Source organism: Aquila chrysaetos, chromosome 5 (genome assembly GCF_900496995.4).
Source record: "Aquila chrysaetos chrysaetos chromosome 5, bAquChr1.4, whole genome shotgun sequence".
Classification (NCBI taxonomy): domain Eukaryota; kingdom Metazoa; phylum Chordata; class Aves; order Accipitriformes; family Accipitridae; genus Aquila; species Aquila chrysaetos.
The window spans coordinates 25241362-25259102 of record NC_044008.1 but is presented as its reverse complement, the minus strand read 5'-3'; the positions used below and the strand labels follow the sequence as shown (position 1 = coordinate 25259102).

General features: G+C 37.2%; 1 protein-coding gene across 22 annotated transcripts in view; it reads right to left on the bottom strand.

Annotated features, from left to right (window-relative positions):
* Positions 1-17741, bottom strand: part of CADPS2 (calcium dependent secretion activator 2) — a 322654-nt gene that overhangs the window by 111820 nt on the left and 193093 nt on the right. For all 22 annotated transcript variants that reach the window (XM_030014988.2, XM_030014991.2, XM_030014990.2 and 19 more), the window contains exons 9-11: positions 10541-10607; positions 4417-4525; positions 3073-3276 (exon numbers count right to left, since the gene is read on the bottom strand). In XM_030014988.2, the coding sequence (XP_029870848.1) occupies positions 3073-3276; positions 4417-4525; positions 10541-10607 (380 nt within the window). The remainder of the gene's footprint in view (positions 1-3072; positions 3277-4416; positions 4526-10540; positions 10608-17741) is intronic.

Below are 17741 nucleotides of genomic sequence, written 5' to 3'. Positions count from 1 at the left end.
TTCCTTTTCCTAGATCACAGGAATAATTCTACCACTGCTTACAAAAACTCTTAAAGAGTTTTGAAATTGCAAATATAGAAAACAGTAGAGGCTGTGAAAACAGAGTATCATTTATTGTCATTTACATATATCACTTGATGAAAAATGTTAAATGTTTAATGACATGCTTGCATTTGACAAGTTGTCATTTTCAGCTAATAATGTAACATTAACTTTGGAAGGCAGAATTTTGCCTACATGGCAATGGAAAATGGAAATGTTAGTATTTATTACTAGCAAAAAATTAACCTTAATACAGCTAGGTATGTGGCATACTAATCATCATCTGATGTTTTGATTTCTTTAATGACAACTTTCAGTTGCTTTTGTATCTATCAAGAGAATTTCAAGATTACAGAAGATATTTTATAAACACAATATATAAAAACATTGAAATGTGTCTCCTTAAGTTGATTTTTCTCTACATCCAGCAGTTTAAAGATACTTAAATTTTTTCAAGTTATCAGAAGTTCTTTTTGTACATTTTATCAGGATGAGTGAGTTGCATTTCTTATCTTCCTAGAGGATGAGGAAGATGGAGACAGCCTTTCAAGGCTTAAATATTATTAAATGACATTTGTTTTGCAAAGCCCTAGTTGGTTTTCTGCTTTCTGTACGTGGAGAGGGCGTTGTATGATACACTTTAAAAACTAAAGCAATGTGATCTTGTATTGGCTGGAAATGCTCACATGATATATTAACTGAAAAATAAGATACATAAAAAAGTAGTTGACAAATTCTCTAGTCATAACTGTATTTCCTAATACTAAAAATGTATTATAGTAAAGAAGAAAAAAATTGAAATTAATTTCACTTAATATATACACTAGCTCTCTTGCTTAAAAATAAAATACTCTTAACTTCATGCAAACATTTTTCTAGGGGAAAACAAACAAACTTCCTAGGAAGCTGAACATATTTAAATCTGACAAAGGGTCAGCTATAGATTCTTCTTAGGAGTAAAATTGTGCCCCAAGAAAATCAGCACAGTATCTGTAAATGAAGCAGGAGTCTTAGAAAATTATTTAAGGTTATATCTGTAAACCCTCGTTCTTGCAGTTTCTTAAAAATTGATTAATTTGATTATGCCCATTTCCACCTCAAGTGCAAAAGACAGAATAATAAAATTTTCCTCATGTAGGCAGAACTGGAGGTATTACAGAAATCAGTGAAACATTGATTCTTTTAAGACTAAACCTCACATTAAGTTAAATTTCACAAGTTACTCTTCTGCAAAGAATTCTATCAATTAATTACAAAATACCAACATTGAAGTGTATTAAACCCAAAGGCAAATAATAATTTAACCACAGATTTTTTTATTTATATACAGTTCAGTCATATCAGTTTGTGCAAGCCGATACAGCAGCATGACAGAAAAGTACATAGTTTGAGGCTTTTGAGCCTCCCTTAAAATGTCTTTAAAATAAAACTTATTTTTCCTATGGTTTCCACCGAAGTATTGTAGTCACCCTAACTGTCTAAGATAATATCAAGATGTGTCAATCTTGGGTTTTTTAATTCTTTACCACTATCAGTAATTTTATCTCTAAAAACATAATTTCAGTATATCCAAACCTGCAATTGTTCTTTGTACCTTTTTCTTTCTATAATTTTCCCTGCCCTGTGGTCAGTGTTTTCTACCTGCTTTCACCTCCATGTAAACCCTGTGTCCAAGAAGAAGAGCAATTCCTTGGCTACTACTGACTATGGTCACTTCTTTTGTACTTTCTCACTGACGCACATGAAGTAGAAACATTAGGGGGGGAACACAGTGAACTCCCCCATACCCAGCCCAGAACCAGGTAACTGGGAGGAGGTGAGCAGAAGCACTCCTCGGCTGTTGCTCCACCTTTGCTTTTGCAGTGTTACTTACATCCTACAAAATACTTCACCTTAACACGCCCCGTGATGAATGGTTACTTCATCAAACATCAAACTGTTTCAGATTAAAAATGCAACAGATGTCAGTGCTTTTGTGAGATTAAACTATGTTTTTTTCAATGTTCTTGACAGCCTAGTCAGGATTTTAGATAAGTATTACTGAGTTTAACGAGCATATTTTACTGTCCTCTAATAGCAAAATGATAAAAGGTTACAGAATGAATGGAAGGCCATGAGATTGAGTGATAGCAGGACTGACGGAGGAGAACGGTTTTGGGTCAACCTGCTATAGACTTCAGACATTAGACCAAGTTGAGTCTAAAACATATATCTCCCTTCTATCACTCTACATATATAGATATATGATAATGAACAAGGACTATTGCATACAGTCTTATGACATTGTAAAAATTTGATGGCTATTACAAAAATCCTTGAATTGCACTCAGCCTCCAGAGTAAAAAAAAAAATAATAAAAAATCATATATGCTTCCTATGTGCAGATATATACATGACAGAATACTTTCAAAGAGATTATATGAAAATTTCAAGATATGGTTAATGTATGCTACCCACCTTGATTTTCTCTGAAACAATATTTTCCTCAAAGAAAGATGAGGAAAATTTAAAACTAATTTTTTTTTGAAAATTTTTTATATGTAGTTTAATATTACACTGAGGGGTGCAAAAATCTAGCAGCCCATCTAGTGCCTTTCAGCTCACAATGTACTGTCTACATAGCAATTTTTAGATAACTAATGTATGCAATGTATGATAAAGCTGACATAAATCTCTAAGATTCTGAGAATAGATTGATGCTTTTCTGTTCAACACTACACTGGCTGGTTACTGCAACATATAATGTAAACCAAACACCATCTCCATGGTAATATGTGGGTCAACTGTAATGAATATGAAGGTAATTGCCATATTTTCATGGATTATAATAAAAATAATGACCTCCAAGTCAGGATTTCCCTTGGTGGTAATAATAATCTGAGTTAAGAGCTTCTGGCTAACAACAAACTGCTAGGCACATTTCCCTAGTGAATGAGTTCTGCTTAATTAAACTTCATTGAGGGAGCTGCTACGTATCTTACCAACTAAAACCAAAACCAAAGCCACAAAAGAAAAAGAAAGCCAACTTACAAAGTGGGGATATGTCTGTGTTGACATTTCCTCCTTTAGGATTCGTCTTCTGAGCCTGACTTGCAGGAATAGGCTTATACGATTGACCTGTGGCTCTGTACATGGCTTGAACCCAGAGTATTCTATCCTGCTCATCGTCACTGGCAAATATCACGGTATCGCCTTCTTTAACAGCATTGAAAAACATTCGACCACCCTGAAGACCTGAAGCAGGAAATAGGAAGGTAATAGTAACAAATACAAATAACTTCTAAATCACCAACAATGTTTATTACGTTATTGGTTTTCCTCTGTGTATGTGGCGGGGAGGGAGGTGTGTTAAAACATTGTATAGGTATTTATGACCTAGAAATATGATAAAATCTAGAGCTATAAGGATCAAATGACAATACATGGAAGTAACAAATAAGTAGAATAAATATAGAAGTCACAGGAGAAAATATTTCCATAATTCCATTTCCAATTCAATTCCAATTTATTTCTTATTCAACTTCTCCATGTCATATGTTATTTTGCATTTCTCTAACATATCCTCCTTCTTGGCATAATTTTCTTAGCTGGAACTGCCTGTCAACTTTATCTCTTCTTGAAGAGAGGCAGCTCCATACCTCTTATCAGTGTTGCTGCTCCTTCTTTGGTCCCTTTTTCCCATTCCAGTGTTTTGTTCTGAGAGCACATAACCAGAACAGCACACAACAGTCAACATGGCTGTACTGGGGAATTTTTTATGACAACATTGTTTTGGCTTTTCAAACACCTTCTAAGCACTGTTTGCCTGCTCAATTATTCTAAACATAGAGCCAACATTTCCAAAGATCAATCTTCAGTATCTTAGAAGTCTCTTAAATTCATAACCCTCCACTGTGTAGGTAGAGTAGAATCATTTTTCTCTACATGTGTAACTTTGATTTCCCTCTGCCATTTTAATCCTGACTTGTGCAGATTTTTCTGATCTCTTCAAATTTACTTTTGATTACTCTGAGTAATTTGTCTTTAGCAAGCACTGTCATCATTCACATTCTTTTCTAAATAATTTCTGAATATACTTCACAGTACACTGCCACATGACTCCACCATCAAAAATAGAGCGAAAAGGGAAAGACTGACTAGAATTCATATTTTTTTCCTTGTATCATATGTGGTCTTAAAATGTTTCAGGCAACCTTAGTATAAGTTTATTGTTCATTCTTCTTACAACAAGCTTCTTTCTAAAAGCATGATTTTTCACACCAGAAAATCCTAGTAGAATAATTGCCTTAGAGTTTCTTGCTGCTAGATCAAAACAAGCAAATTGAATCAGCTGATTTACACAAACATATTGTAGTTCAAAATCATGAGAAGTACCTGTGTGAGGAGCTGTATAATCCACAGTGTATCCTTCGAGTTGCATCAGTTCCTGAGGCTCAGATTTCTTTTCTCTGTAACTGCACATTGCAAATGTGTATTGGCTAACCTGAATAAGAAAGGACTTCTTAATTGCTGAATTCCATTCCAGAATTGTGTAACACATGTACCATGGTTTAAATTAGCTTTCAGTTGTGCTGAAGAAATAAACCCCATTTTTTCCCAGAAGTATTTACAGTGTAAAATTTTGCATTCTTTCCCCTTCCTGCCAAAAGGAAGGAAAAAAAAAAAGCCATAAACACATCTCTCTGCACTTTCCTGAAATACAATGTATTTTTGGGCTGTTGCTTTACGAAAAATTGAAAAGAAGCAAATTAGTTCTGGTAGGGAAAATACTTGGTACTGTGGTACTGACCAAACTGCTCACTCTACTGTGTGAGAAAAAAAGTCCCCTATTCCAAGCTGGAAAAAAGGACTTTTATGCATAAAAGTACTGTTTGCAGAAGGAGGGCCACAATTATCATGCAGCTGGAAAGATGAACACATGATCTGGCCAATTCTAGTTGAGATGCTAAGTACCAGAACCTTCCGTTTGATTTTATAATCTAATTTCTGCATCTTTTGCACCTGTGTTCCCACCCATCTCCAAATTGCTTGGCTCACTGGATACAGTACTGTGTAGGCCAAGCAGCTTGCAGCTGGCATGAAAAACATCAGTTTCTACTCATCAAGTACAATTATTAAAAAAATAATAAAGCAGTAAGAAGAGAATCTGTCACCACATGGTTTAAGACTCCTTAGACAGAATAGAAAGTGAAAAGGAGAGCTGAGGAAAAAAGTGACTGGAAAGATAAAGAAAGGAACATAACAGCTGGGAGAGGAAAAGTAATCACTGAAACAAAACTGAGATGTTCCCAGCCTTATATGAAGAGCTGGAAAGACTATAAAAAGTGACCAGAACAAAGAGCTTGTGAATCTGTGAACACTTGAAACTGAATTTATGTGGGCCTCTGAAACTCGTCTCCAAGGACTCTAGGATACCTGGCCAACTGACTTGTTTTGAACTGTCATATCATTTCTTAGGTCTGTAATACTACGCAAGGATCTAAGGATAGGCAAGGAGCTTGTCTGATAGACAACGGACCGTCTTTATCTCATTTGCTGACTGCTCAGCTAACTGTTACCTAGATTTATTGCTTTGGCGACAACTTCAGGAATGATCCTTTTTGAAGTAAAATTTCGACAGCTTATTTCAGCTTCATTCATATATTCGCTGGTGCTATACCTGTACACCACTCCACCTCAAAGTCCAGTGACTTCAACTGCTGTAGACAAAAGATTTCTGACTCTCTGTAGAAGATTGATATTTTCGGAAAATAAGGATATAAGGTGTGATTATTATCTGCATAATGCTCTAAAAATATTTCATTATTTTAAGTATTTGCGTTTTTTTGAAACAGGATTATGCTGTGCTATGTGTATGCAATGTATAGTGACTGAACACCCTCTGCCGCAGCATGTACAAGTGAAAGCAACAAGTGTAAAAGCTCACTCCGCAAAATTGCTATCAGGCCTCAAATGCTGAACTGATGTCTCCAGAACCACAGCAGAAGTCTACAGGTGACAGAAATTAAACATAGGTATTCCAGTTTAATTAATACATTAGTTCAGCCAAGGCAGTTTTATAGGAGATAAGAATTTGAGAGACACTGTCAGGCAAGTAAAACTGAGTGCCAGCTTTCCACATCAAATTTAGTACATTCACTTAAGTGGGCTGTACCAAGGAGAGAGCGAGCTAAGTATAAGTAAACATAGAAAACAATCTAGCCCATCACTTTCAGAAATTTCAGGTTTTCAGGCTAGAAGGGACTATTACAACCAGCCAGCCTGTCCTCCAGCATGACGTACACGACAGAATTCCACCTCACTGTTTGTGCACTGAGCCCATAGTTTGCTTTCATTTATAGTACGTATTGTAGAAAATTACTGTGTTTTGCTTTAAAGATTTTAAGTTATCCCTGGGCTGGCAGGGCAGGCAGGGCCGGGCAGGCAGGGCCCAGCCAGGAGCGGGGCAGCTGGGGGCACTGGGGCAGCCCCAGCCCCAGGCACTGGGCGCTTCCTTCAGCACAGGCCGAGGCTGGGCCGGGATGCGGGCCGGCGGCTGGGCCCATTGCTGGGCAGGGCAGGGCTGGGCTGCGGGGAGCCGGAGAGCAGCCCTGCCGTGGCGCCACTGGGGCAGGGGATGATGGCCCTGGGAGGCTGAAATGGGGTCCCGGCCGTAGGTAGGGCGGGGAGGCCCTGGAGGGGGCTGGGCAGGCACAGTCGGGACGGTGGTCCCCTCAGGGCCCTGACGCAGAGCGCGGCCCCTATGCCACGTCATCTGCTCTAGGCCCAGCAGCAATATCACCTGTGTTACTGCTTGGCATTTCCCTGTTTATATTCCCAAGAACCATATTTGCCCTCACGCACAAGCACGGAGGGAGCTGTTGGTTAGTCACACATCTCTAAATCCTTTGCAATTAGCGTTCGTATTTCAGGAGAGCTCCTTCCTCTCCTTTTCTTTTAAACTACCTACAGATTTAATTTTTGATACCTGGCACTGTAATAAAAACATCTTTCAAATTCTTCTATTTTGTTGAATGAAATAACCTGGCAGGCACCCACATCACTCACATCTGCATGTCAACAACTCTGTATAACCACACTACATAGACAAACTGAGCCATCAAAAAGGAAGCTAGCAGACACTAATTGTGGAAATGCATAGGATGCCCATTTTTTTCAGATTTCTTAAGCCACTGTATGCTTTTGAAGGTGAGCTTGTGGAAAATCTGGGCTACGTGTCTGTTTATTTTTAACCGCACCTCTATAGCAAGACAGAGATCATAATGCTGTTGATTTTACTTTTTCAAATGCATTTCAAATGCATTCTCTTATTTGAAAGGAACAAATTATTAAAAGATATTCATGTCACAATCAGTCTTACACTTCATCTTTCTGTTGAAAATGAGACATTTTAAAGTCTCTCCACCAAAGAAAGAAATAGAAATACTCCAGAAAACTTTGTTAGGGAAAAAAGTTCTCAACAAAATAAAGAAATACAGAACTTGCCTCGTCTGTTTACACTCTCAATCTCTTAAACCCTTTTCCTTGCGGTTATTGGTGGCTGCTATCAGCTATTATAGAGAGAACCACCAGCACAATCTGAAATTACACTTTTTAATATAGATCTATGACTGGTTTTAAGTGCATTGTTAGTAGTTAATGGAGCTGTAGGTAGTTTTTCCTTAGAATTCAGCAAATTAGCATCAATACTTCATGCAATAATGGGTGCTCAAAACTCAGGACTACGTACAACACATTCTCAGACAAAAATAGAATCAAGCCCTTCTCAAATAGTAACTCTTGACAGAAGAAAATGCAATCCTCCTCCTACAAGTGCATTTACCTGAATTTCATAATTTTCCAGAGGTCAAAACACCTGACTACCAGCTGTTCTACCTACTTTGTAACAAAGTGGAAAACCAACAACCTGTGCATGCATGACAGACAGATAGGCACAGAAATGCGGACATGACTTATGAGCAGCGTCACTAGGGGATGTCCCCATGGGGCAGAAAGACCCTGTTTAACATGCTGGGAGGAACTATTACTGCAAACCTGGAGGCTGACTCTGTGGTCCCTGCTACAGGGCATCGCAGGCAGCCTGCGTCAGTTCAACAGCAAGAATTAGCCTGTGGTTGGTGTGTTTAGAAAAAAATTATCCCTGAAACAAATGACTGACTTTTCAAACATTACAACAGATGAAATTAAAGTGACAGAAGTGAACCTGCATTCAGATTACTAGAGGAGGATATTATCAGACAGTAAATGAAGTAAACCACAGCATGTCCAGCTGAGGCTTTTTACCTAACACGTTATGTCCCTGTCTTTTCCCAGTTTGAAATGAATAAGCTTTTAGAGAAGTGACTGGATTGTAAAAGGAAGAAAAGCAAATATAATGAAGAGGTTAAAATTTCCAGACCCTGTAACCTTCCTATAACATTGAGCTGTTCTTTCAGAAACCACTAACAACTTCTAATATGTGTAGCAATAACGAAGGTGCACATTAATCACATCACGCTCCTGAAAAATCAACATTATTCATCTAATTTCACACCTGAGTTATATTTCCAAAGCATGTGTAAATGATACTGATAGCCTTTGTCTTAGAACTGAATTTGATGGCCTTATACTAACATAAGCTAAAAGCTAATCTATAGAGGAAGACCTGTCAATACGTCAATAATATATCAATACAACAGGCTGGTATTCATTACTGAATGCTTATTTCACACGTATTGACCTCAGCTTACTGTCAGTGTATGTATCATGGCTGGACTATATAAATGAAACAGAGCTGTCTGGACAGTAAATATTGATTTAACATGGTATTATTTATATAGCCTTATTGAATTGATAGCTGCTTTAAAATGAAATAGATGTCTAAATCCCATCACAGTTGGAAAATTCCTGTAACATTCTCCTCCAGTCTTTCAATTTCAGCACAGAAAGCAGAAAATAGTTAAAATTAACTTGGCTGGAATAAACTGGTCTCCCAGATGGCTCCATATCACATGCACAGAAAGACTACGTGTCTCTTAGGTGTGCACTTTAGAACTCAGATGACACCTGTGACTTCAAGGAAGACAAGGTCTTTCTTTTTGTTAAAGGAGGGGGATATAAAGTAGGAGAAGTGTTAAAGAAAAGCATGAAGGACAAGGGAGCATCTAGCCTTTCTTTTTTTTTTCCCTGTAACTTTAAATTATTTTCCCTTCACATCCATGCCTTAACAGCTATCCTATATAAAGATCTTCCCAACCTTTACAAATCTTAATAAAGTCACAAAAAGTCCTCATCTCTTCACAGAGGACCTTGGCAAAATCAGAATCCAAATGAATTCAGTAGACTCTCCAGAAGATCCTGTTCAACCTTATAACCATTACTCACTGATTATCAATATGCAAGCCAATTCCCATTGAAGCCAGGGAGAACACTGTATTGACATCAAGCTTAGCAAGAATAATATGCAAACACTCTCAGCTTTTAACTTTACTTTATTAAAGACCTTGTTCAGGATTTTTTTTTTACATCCTTACAATTTCCATCATTTAGGAGTAGGAGGAGACCAGGTGAGTGGAAGGAAAAGGAATCAGGCTTTCTGTAAAGTAGTTTTAGAAGCCTTCGTTCTTAAAAAAGCCTTGTTAACAGGCTTCATCCTTTGTATGACATTTATGGAGACTCACACTTTAACAGTTTTCTGTCAACAAAACAAAGGACATAGAAAAATAGCATTCTCCGCACTGATTCGGAAGAACATCAAATTTGTAACTGCAATCTGAAGACAAGCACAAACAGAAAATAATAATTTTTCCAAAGACTCACAAAAATCATTCATTTCTCAGTTTTGACCATTCAAAATCTACTTTCCTATTCCTATTCTAGTAATCTCATGTTAATGTCACCATTCACTAGCACGTGAAAATACTTACAGTTCTGGGTTTGGACAAAAAGTCATTAAATATCAGCCCAGTACAGTTTTAAGGCCAAGAACAATTGCTACACTACATTTTCTGTAACAACTACATAATTTTACCCAATTAATACTGCAAGGAAGAACAAAAAATAGTGTTCAAAAATATTTACAAAAAAGTTCTTAATAGCAACTATTGTTGCTTAACTTTAAAGGCAGGAAATCTTTGTTGAGATAGAATAAATGAAACAGTAAGTACGATCCACTTTGTGAAATGTAACTGTTTTAAATTGAGCGCTGCTAGAAAGCTGTCAGTGGAATGTTTCAAGGTCACAATAATTTCATTCAGAAATTTCTAGGTTTCAGTTGAAACATTGCTCAGTGTAGGGACTCATTCATGTATATGTAAAACTCAGTGACATTTCTGTTTACTATACATGTAAATTAAAAAAAAAAAAAATACCCTGGATGTCTCTGTGCTGTAAGAAGCTTGCAGTAGTGCTGCATATGTTGCCTGAAGATACTGATTTACTAATGGCTCCGGAAACTATACGTAAGAAAATTGATAGTCCAAGACTACTTTTTAATGAAATTTCATGGTAGACTACTAACCTGAACAAGAACAAAGTAGCGTTTTTTCCAGCGCTTCCAAACCTTCTGTCCTAGAGCATACAAATATCTGCAAAGGAAATAACAAAGGGAATGTTTTTCCATTAATGAGAAGCATGGTATTAGGAGGTCCCAATACAGATGAGTGTATTCATTTGCTCTACCTACTGAGCTGCTTCTTCAGTGTTGTCACATCTAAGAAGTGATTTTTTCTTCTATTTACTCAGACCATAAATATGCAAAGAGATACTCCTTTTCACTCAAAAAAAGACAAAAAGCAGAAACAAAAGATCTCATGTTTGAGAAGACTAACCTGCTTATCACTTACATTTCACCAATTGTGTTTGAAAATAGAAAAAATAGCTTAAAGTAGGATACTTTTAACTACACAGAAATACTGAATGTTAGAAAAGTTAAACTCCCCAACACTTTTTTTCCCCATTTGTTTTCCATAGATTTGCTAGTGTTTGTCTAGTCCGTGAGAAGTCAGTCACAGTGTCAGTTCAGGAAATGCTCAATAACAAAATTTCAGCATCCACACAAGATTAAATTTTTTTCCAGAGTAAACTAGCATTTCCCAAACAGAAGCACTTCACTATAGACTCTTAGATTCCAAAAACCTCCTTGTCACCTTGGCAGTTTCCAGGCTTTGAATCAGACAATGTAATCAAGAGTATCAACCAGTGAGATGACAAAACCACAGCTGTTGATACTGTTTGGTAGTAGATGAAGCACCCTCGTTACCCAAGAAGTTGCAGCAAGTTTTATTACACTATACTGACAGTTTTTTCTGTCACTGTGTTCGTGTTGCACTGTTGTTAACAAAGACAGCAAGAGGAAAAGGATGAGCTATGGGACTGTAAGCAAGAGCCTACAAGTGGTAAGGATCTGCTGCTTAAAACCTGACAGGAGAGCAAAATATTACCTATGAGATGTCCCTTCTGGCTGGCCAGCTTCTGTCAAGGGCTTCTAGTACAACTAGATGGGTCAAAGGCAGAACAAAGATCCAAATTGTTCAGACCAATGAATGCTGGCTTCACAGGGCACTCTCCAGAGGATGCTGGTACATATATTATGGAGAAATTATAATAACTAGGATTGGAGATGGTTGGTTGGATGATTGGCAGATGGACAGTGCCTTTCTGGTAAGAGGACAGGGTCTGCTGCCCTCTACTTTCTGATCACTCTGGGGGCTTTGTTGCCTGCTAATTTTTAACTCAGTTGAAAAACAGAGCAGTGAACTAACATCTCATGTGAAACAGGCAAGTAAGATACAGGCAAAACTTTTTTGCACCTGTCTTGGGCATCCACTCAAGCACATTCTTTCCTACTTCAGGTATCACAAAGGACAAATTTTTGCCTAACATGAATGTTCAGCATAATGCTTATTAATTGTGGTGGTTTGTCAGATTACATTGTGGCTCCCTCATTACTACGACACTGGTATCTTGCCCTTCTTCAACTCCTGCTACACCTGTGTTGAAGCTCTGCCTCGCTTGGTTACTCTGCCTTTTATTTGTATGAGAGAGAGGACAATTGGCTTTGTGTACACAATTACCAGCTGATGTAGCTTTCTTTGAATAGTCCAGATCCTGCTACACTCTTTTTAACTTCTTAATTCTGTGATTATTATAAATTCAATGAAAAGAAAGGAGAGGAGTAAGGGTTATGTCAGAAAAGGTACCAAAAAAAGGGCCTACTAGGGTTTATTTGAAAGTTTATAGTGTTTTGCAACTAAGGAAGCCTTTACCTCACAGACCAATAGGCACATATTCCCCCACAAAACACAAACTGTTTTGCTTTTCATATATGTTCCAAAAGAGCCAGGCATGTTCCCCTAAATCAGAACATTTACTTTCCACAAAGCATACCACATTGCTATTGCCCTGTTAATCTCTTTACTATTGCCATACAGTGGAGGAGGAATGACTGATGAATTTCCCTCAGCCTTGAAGATTAATGACCAGTGGGGAGAAAAGTAAAACGGTCCACAGGTGGCCTTTGGGCTCTCTCAGTCCTAAGCCTGCCCTGTTCTTCACGGTGATTCTGCCACCGCATCCCTCAGAATATTCTGTAGGTTTCTCTGATGTATGTCAGAGGACAACAGCCCCATGGACTGTGAAGACCAACTGAGAATACACAGTCCTTGAATGCTACAGTACAAAGATATCCTACGTTCCCATCCCTCTCGGCATGTCTTAAATGACTGTAAAGGAGCCATAGACTAACAGAGGATTATTCTTGCTTGAGAGTAATCCCAGTATCATCAGCAGCAAGTAATCCTCATATCATCAGCAGCAGTGACTTTACATTCTAACAGGAACATAGCAGAAAATGAGTAACCCAACCTTAGAAATATCAGGTTTAGTTCATTCGTTTTCATTATTAACTGAGCCTGGTATAGAAAGGTGCTTTTAAAATAAGAGATCTTAAAAGAACATTTGTTATCAGAGAAAAGGTTGGTTGCTTTTTAAATTACATTTCATGTAAGATATACCACATATGGTCCTGCAGTACAGGCAGAACTATCACAAGTTACAGTAAATTCAAAATTACAAAATAAGAACGCACACAAAAAAGAAATTAAATAGCAACATGCACTTTTTATTCCACCTATAAATCACTTCCAACTGAAGTGTTAAATAAGAGCTTCCCTGGGAAACAAAGGAGCGGAACATTAACTACCTAACTTTAAAATCCGCTGGTCTTAGGTAAGATTAGGTAACAAAGAAAATAGCATTCATGACACAAAGCTGGGATTTAGTATAGAAGTGCAAAACCTTATGTTACTCGGTTTTACAATCACTACAAACACACAGTTATAACCCTCTTCCAGTGCCATCTCTAATGGTGACAGTTTTTTGCTAATGTAGAAAGTTTCAGCCATTTACAAGGGATATACCCTGTGCTCATCTTAAGTGTGCATGCTCCTGAAAGATGAGGAGATTAATTCTTACTCAAGAGTCTAGCATTTATACCCAGAAGGAGCCAAACATCCTAGACTCCCAGAATCCTCTTTGAACTTCTTTCCCATTTATTTTCCATTGAAAATGGATGAATTTTCCATTTTCCAAAATTTTTCCATTGAAAAAAAAGGGAAGCAAAGGACCTAAGACCCTGGTTAAATTTGGACAGTAATATCTAGGATTTGCAGAAGCTGCAGTTGAAGTCTAGAACAGAAAAAGTCTACAAAAGCCAGTTTCCAGAATTAAATGACGCCTGGGTTTCACAACTGGAATAAAAAATTAATAGGTTAACAGATTCAGAAGTGAACTAAGTCATAGAGCTAAGTTGAAGGATGTTTTATTTTCAAGATGGGGAATTGCATCATTTTTCATGGGTCTCATGTGAATGTCAGTACCACAAACTAGAGCAGACCCTCATAGTCACCAACTCACAGAGCTGCAGCCTGCTATTTCTCTACCCGTATGTGTATCTGTATTCACCTACAAGCCCCACTCACTCCATCCAAAAAAATGTGCAGAAGATGCATAGCATTAATTCTTCAGATTATTTTAAACACGCTCAGCAGCAACAAGAAACACACAACAGTCATTCCTTCAAACACTGTACCTTTCTTTAGGTAAAATATTCTGTGCAATACAAAGAAGAAACTGATATTTAGAAGTAGGCAAGTCCATATTTCTAAAAATTAACCACACCATTTGCTATATTTTTCTCACTCTAATTGGGGTTCCAGAGTTGGGATAATCTAAAATAATTCTTGAATTATTACAGCTCAGCCATACGCTGAGAAGGAAGACACTGAAATAGTTCCCCTCTTTCTGAGCACTGAAACAGTAATTGTTTATTACTAAATAGATTTATTTTGACTTCTCTTTAAGACCATATTTGAGAGTGTTTAATGAGTAGACTGACAATAATTTAGGAAAGATTGGCTTTCTGATGTACATAGAAACAGATATAGATGGCAGACTTTTGTTCTGTAAAAATATATTAATATAATAAATAAGTATACTAACATCTATATCTGTACATGTGCACATTAGAAAGCACATTTATAGTTAGTATGTGTGTGCTCGGTTGCCTTCTTCAGTCTTTTTATATTATATACATAATTTCCAGTAACTTAAGACTAATACACCTGCTTTTATACAGCACATAGAAAATAGGACCTTGATCAAATGTGTTGAATCACTTAGTGCTACCTCAATGTAAAGATTTTCTAACACCTTTTTGTAGTAATATGAAAATGCAACCAAACATACAAGCCATGCACTTTCTTGAGACTTTTGCTCTTAAAAACAGTTCTATAATTTTCTTTTCTTCAACATTATTTAATACTGCTTTCTTTCTCTTCACTCACTCCCAAATTAAAAAGTAAAAATCAGATTTGTACGAAGCCAGAGATTTACCTGATTATGCCTTACAATATGGTAGAAAAATAAACATTTAATATTTAAAGTTTATTTTCCTTGCAAACAAATAAAACCACAAGAAATTACATCTCCACTACAAAACACAGAAACACCTGGATAAAAATGTTTTGTATATCATCTTGTCTTAGTCAGTATCATTTTCTCCTCTGGAAATAGAACAAACTGAACAACCATTTTCTTTAAAAATTCTGAGCATCACTGTATTTTAAATATATAAAGGTTGAATATTTTTCAAAGTGCATTTCCTTGTGTTATAAAAATGCAAAACCATATTGCTAAATATTATAGTTCAGTTTCAATTATGTGACAGCATACACAGCAAAGAAGATGGCAGCTTATTTGCTCTAAGTCCATGCTGCGAGGGTGCAGGGTTCTACTTTTTGATGAAAAAATCAGCACTAATGAATAGCTGAAGAACATAATTGAGTGTGGAATACCGGAGCTATTCACTGCTGGAGAAATGAGAAAGGACTTACTACTTCTACAGAGATCATTTTTAGACCGGCCTTTTTATTCTAAGGAATGAAGCAATCTATCTACATCTTGAATGATAAATTCTCTACTTGTAAAAGGCTTCATTTATCACAAACAATGAAAAAAATACAGAAAGAAAAATCAATACGTGTAGCAGTTTAGTCCAGCAAAGGCCTTTCTTAAAGAGAAACCTCAGTCAAGGTTGAAAGAGCAATTAATGCAGTCTCAAAAATCTGGGCCACTCTGATAGAGTTCGGTTAACATGTGGCAGAAGTAATCATCCACTTGTGAAAATGATTTTCAGTTCATTCTCAAACACCTTTCAGACACTCATGATCCCATTTAACTGACAACAATACAGGCTATCTGTGGGCATCATTGCATTTGCTGTGAGAGCCAATGGGGACCAAATGCCCACAGGCACTTTCAGTCATCCCTGCCCGCTTGCATAAAAGGAATCTTCCTTGCACCGCATTCCTTCTTTTATTTAACCCCGTAAGATTAAGCCATTTTTTTGTCTTCAGTTGAGGATGAGAGAGAAAACTGATTCAAGACAACAATATGACCTGGGTCATAAGAAACCTAGCTGTAAACATTCTCGGATTCATTTTAGTACTCTCTGTGCTCTTGAGAAACAGAACTAAATAAGCCTTCAACAGACGGAATGAAAAAAATCAGTCTAAACTTCTACTGTAATTATGCCTGCTAAGGATGAAGAAATGTTGAAGAATGTCAAGTAATACAAACACCAAAGCCACAGAAAACAGTTCCATTTATTCCAATGAGCAAGATACTCATAATACAAACAGGAAAACGTGTGGGTTCCCCCCCCCCCCCCCCCCGACAACTTACAGTATAAATGGTTATTTGTATGCTAGAAGATCAGATATCCCTAGATTCTTTAACAGTGATGTCTTACTGCACTCCAGAGCGCTTCAACATTTGTGAATATGCATGCCAGTACTTATGGAACCTGTGAAGTAACTGCAATGGCAACTTCAGAATTATTAATCCAATTTATGTCATATCATGAAACCTATTCGGTACGTGAAGTGGGAGTGTTTGTCAAGACAGAAGAACATCCTTTAGCCTTGAGAGAATTCCAGGCAACAAAAGAACGAAATCCTTCAGATGCAACATAAATGCACAAAGTGCTCCGATTCTAATGTAATCTAATTGTAATGTAAACAGGTAATGCAGCACAACTGCAAAACAGCTGGTGCTGAGGAGCAGACATCCATTCTCTGTGCTTTTTGATGCCGGTTACTTTGGACTAGCTCTAGTCTGAACCCATGGACCAAATAGCTATGAGTGGTTGCAGCATATATGGGTGCACTCCTGGAGCTCATCTCTTGGTTTAATTTCATCTAAAAGGATAACAGTCCGTGAACACAAACTGTTACATGATGTGAAATAAACCATAGTAAGCAGGAACAACTAAGAGATTAGTTTTAAAAGTGAAAATCTGAATTTAAATGCTAATGTTGATGTAGTAGAAAGTTTCAATTGCAATCCTCTGCCTTGAGCATCCAGTTTGGCTGTGGAAACAATCCTTTACATTGCCAGACCTTAAATCAACTCAGAAACATCCTGAGCACCCAGAAGCATCTGGGCATGCAGCTTAGACATCTCTCCATGTCACTGGAAGTACATGACACTGCAATTAGATCGAAAAACTGCTGACCCTTCTTCCAGCCAGGCAGTGATATTATTTGTGATCTAGAAAGCCTAAATGGCTGAGGACCTGTTAATATGAAAAATCTACTTTTGTTTCTCGGTCATACACTGCCACTGATGGAATCAGTCAAAACACCCTGCTCAGTGTCACACTGGTATAAAACAAATCAATGAACTAAGCCACCAACTGAAGCAACTCCAATTCTGGAGTCCAAGTGTTGAAAATAGCCCACTTTTGGGAAGAGTGGCGGAGCCTAGTAAGAGCAGTGAACTCTTTTAGGAATGATACTTGGCTTTGGTTATCTCTGGCTGGTTATGTATTTCTTTTCACTGCCTAGAAAGCTACTTTTGAATTTATGTAACTTTAATTTTGTAAAGAATACAGACCTCAACAGAGCTAATTTTGTATTTTTTTGGTAATAAAACATAAAAGCAGAACAAGATGCATAGATTTCCACCTAAAGATTGTAAATTCTAAGTATTTCATAACATTTGTTGTCATTATCACTAGTGGGTAGTTTAAACTCCTTATGAATCAGTATAAAGAGGTACATCTGATCTAGCAAAGGTGTGACAAAATATGTTACACCTGGTGTCCCTATTTGTGATTTGAAACAAAGCACAGAAATTATGATAATGAATTAGTCTAGCAC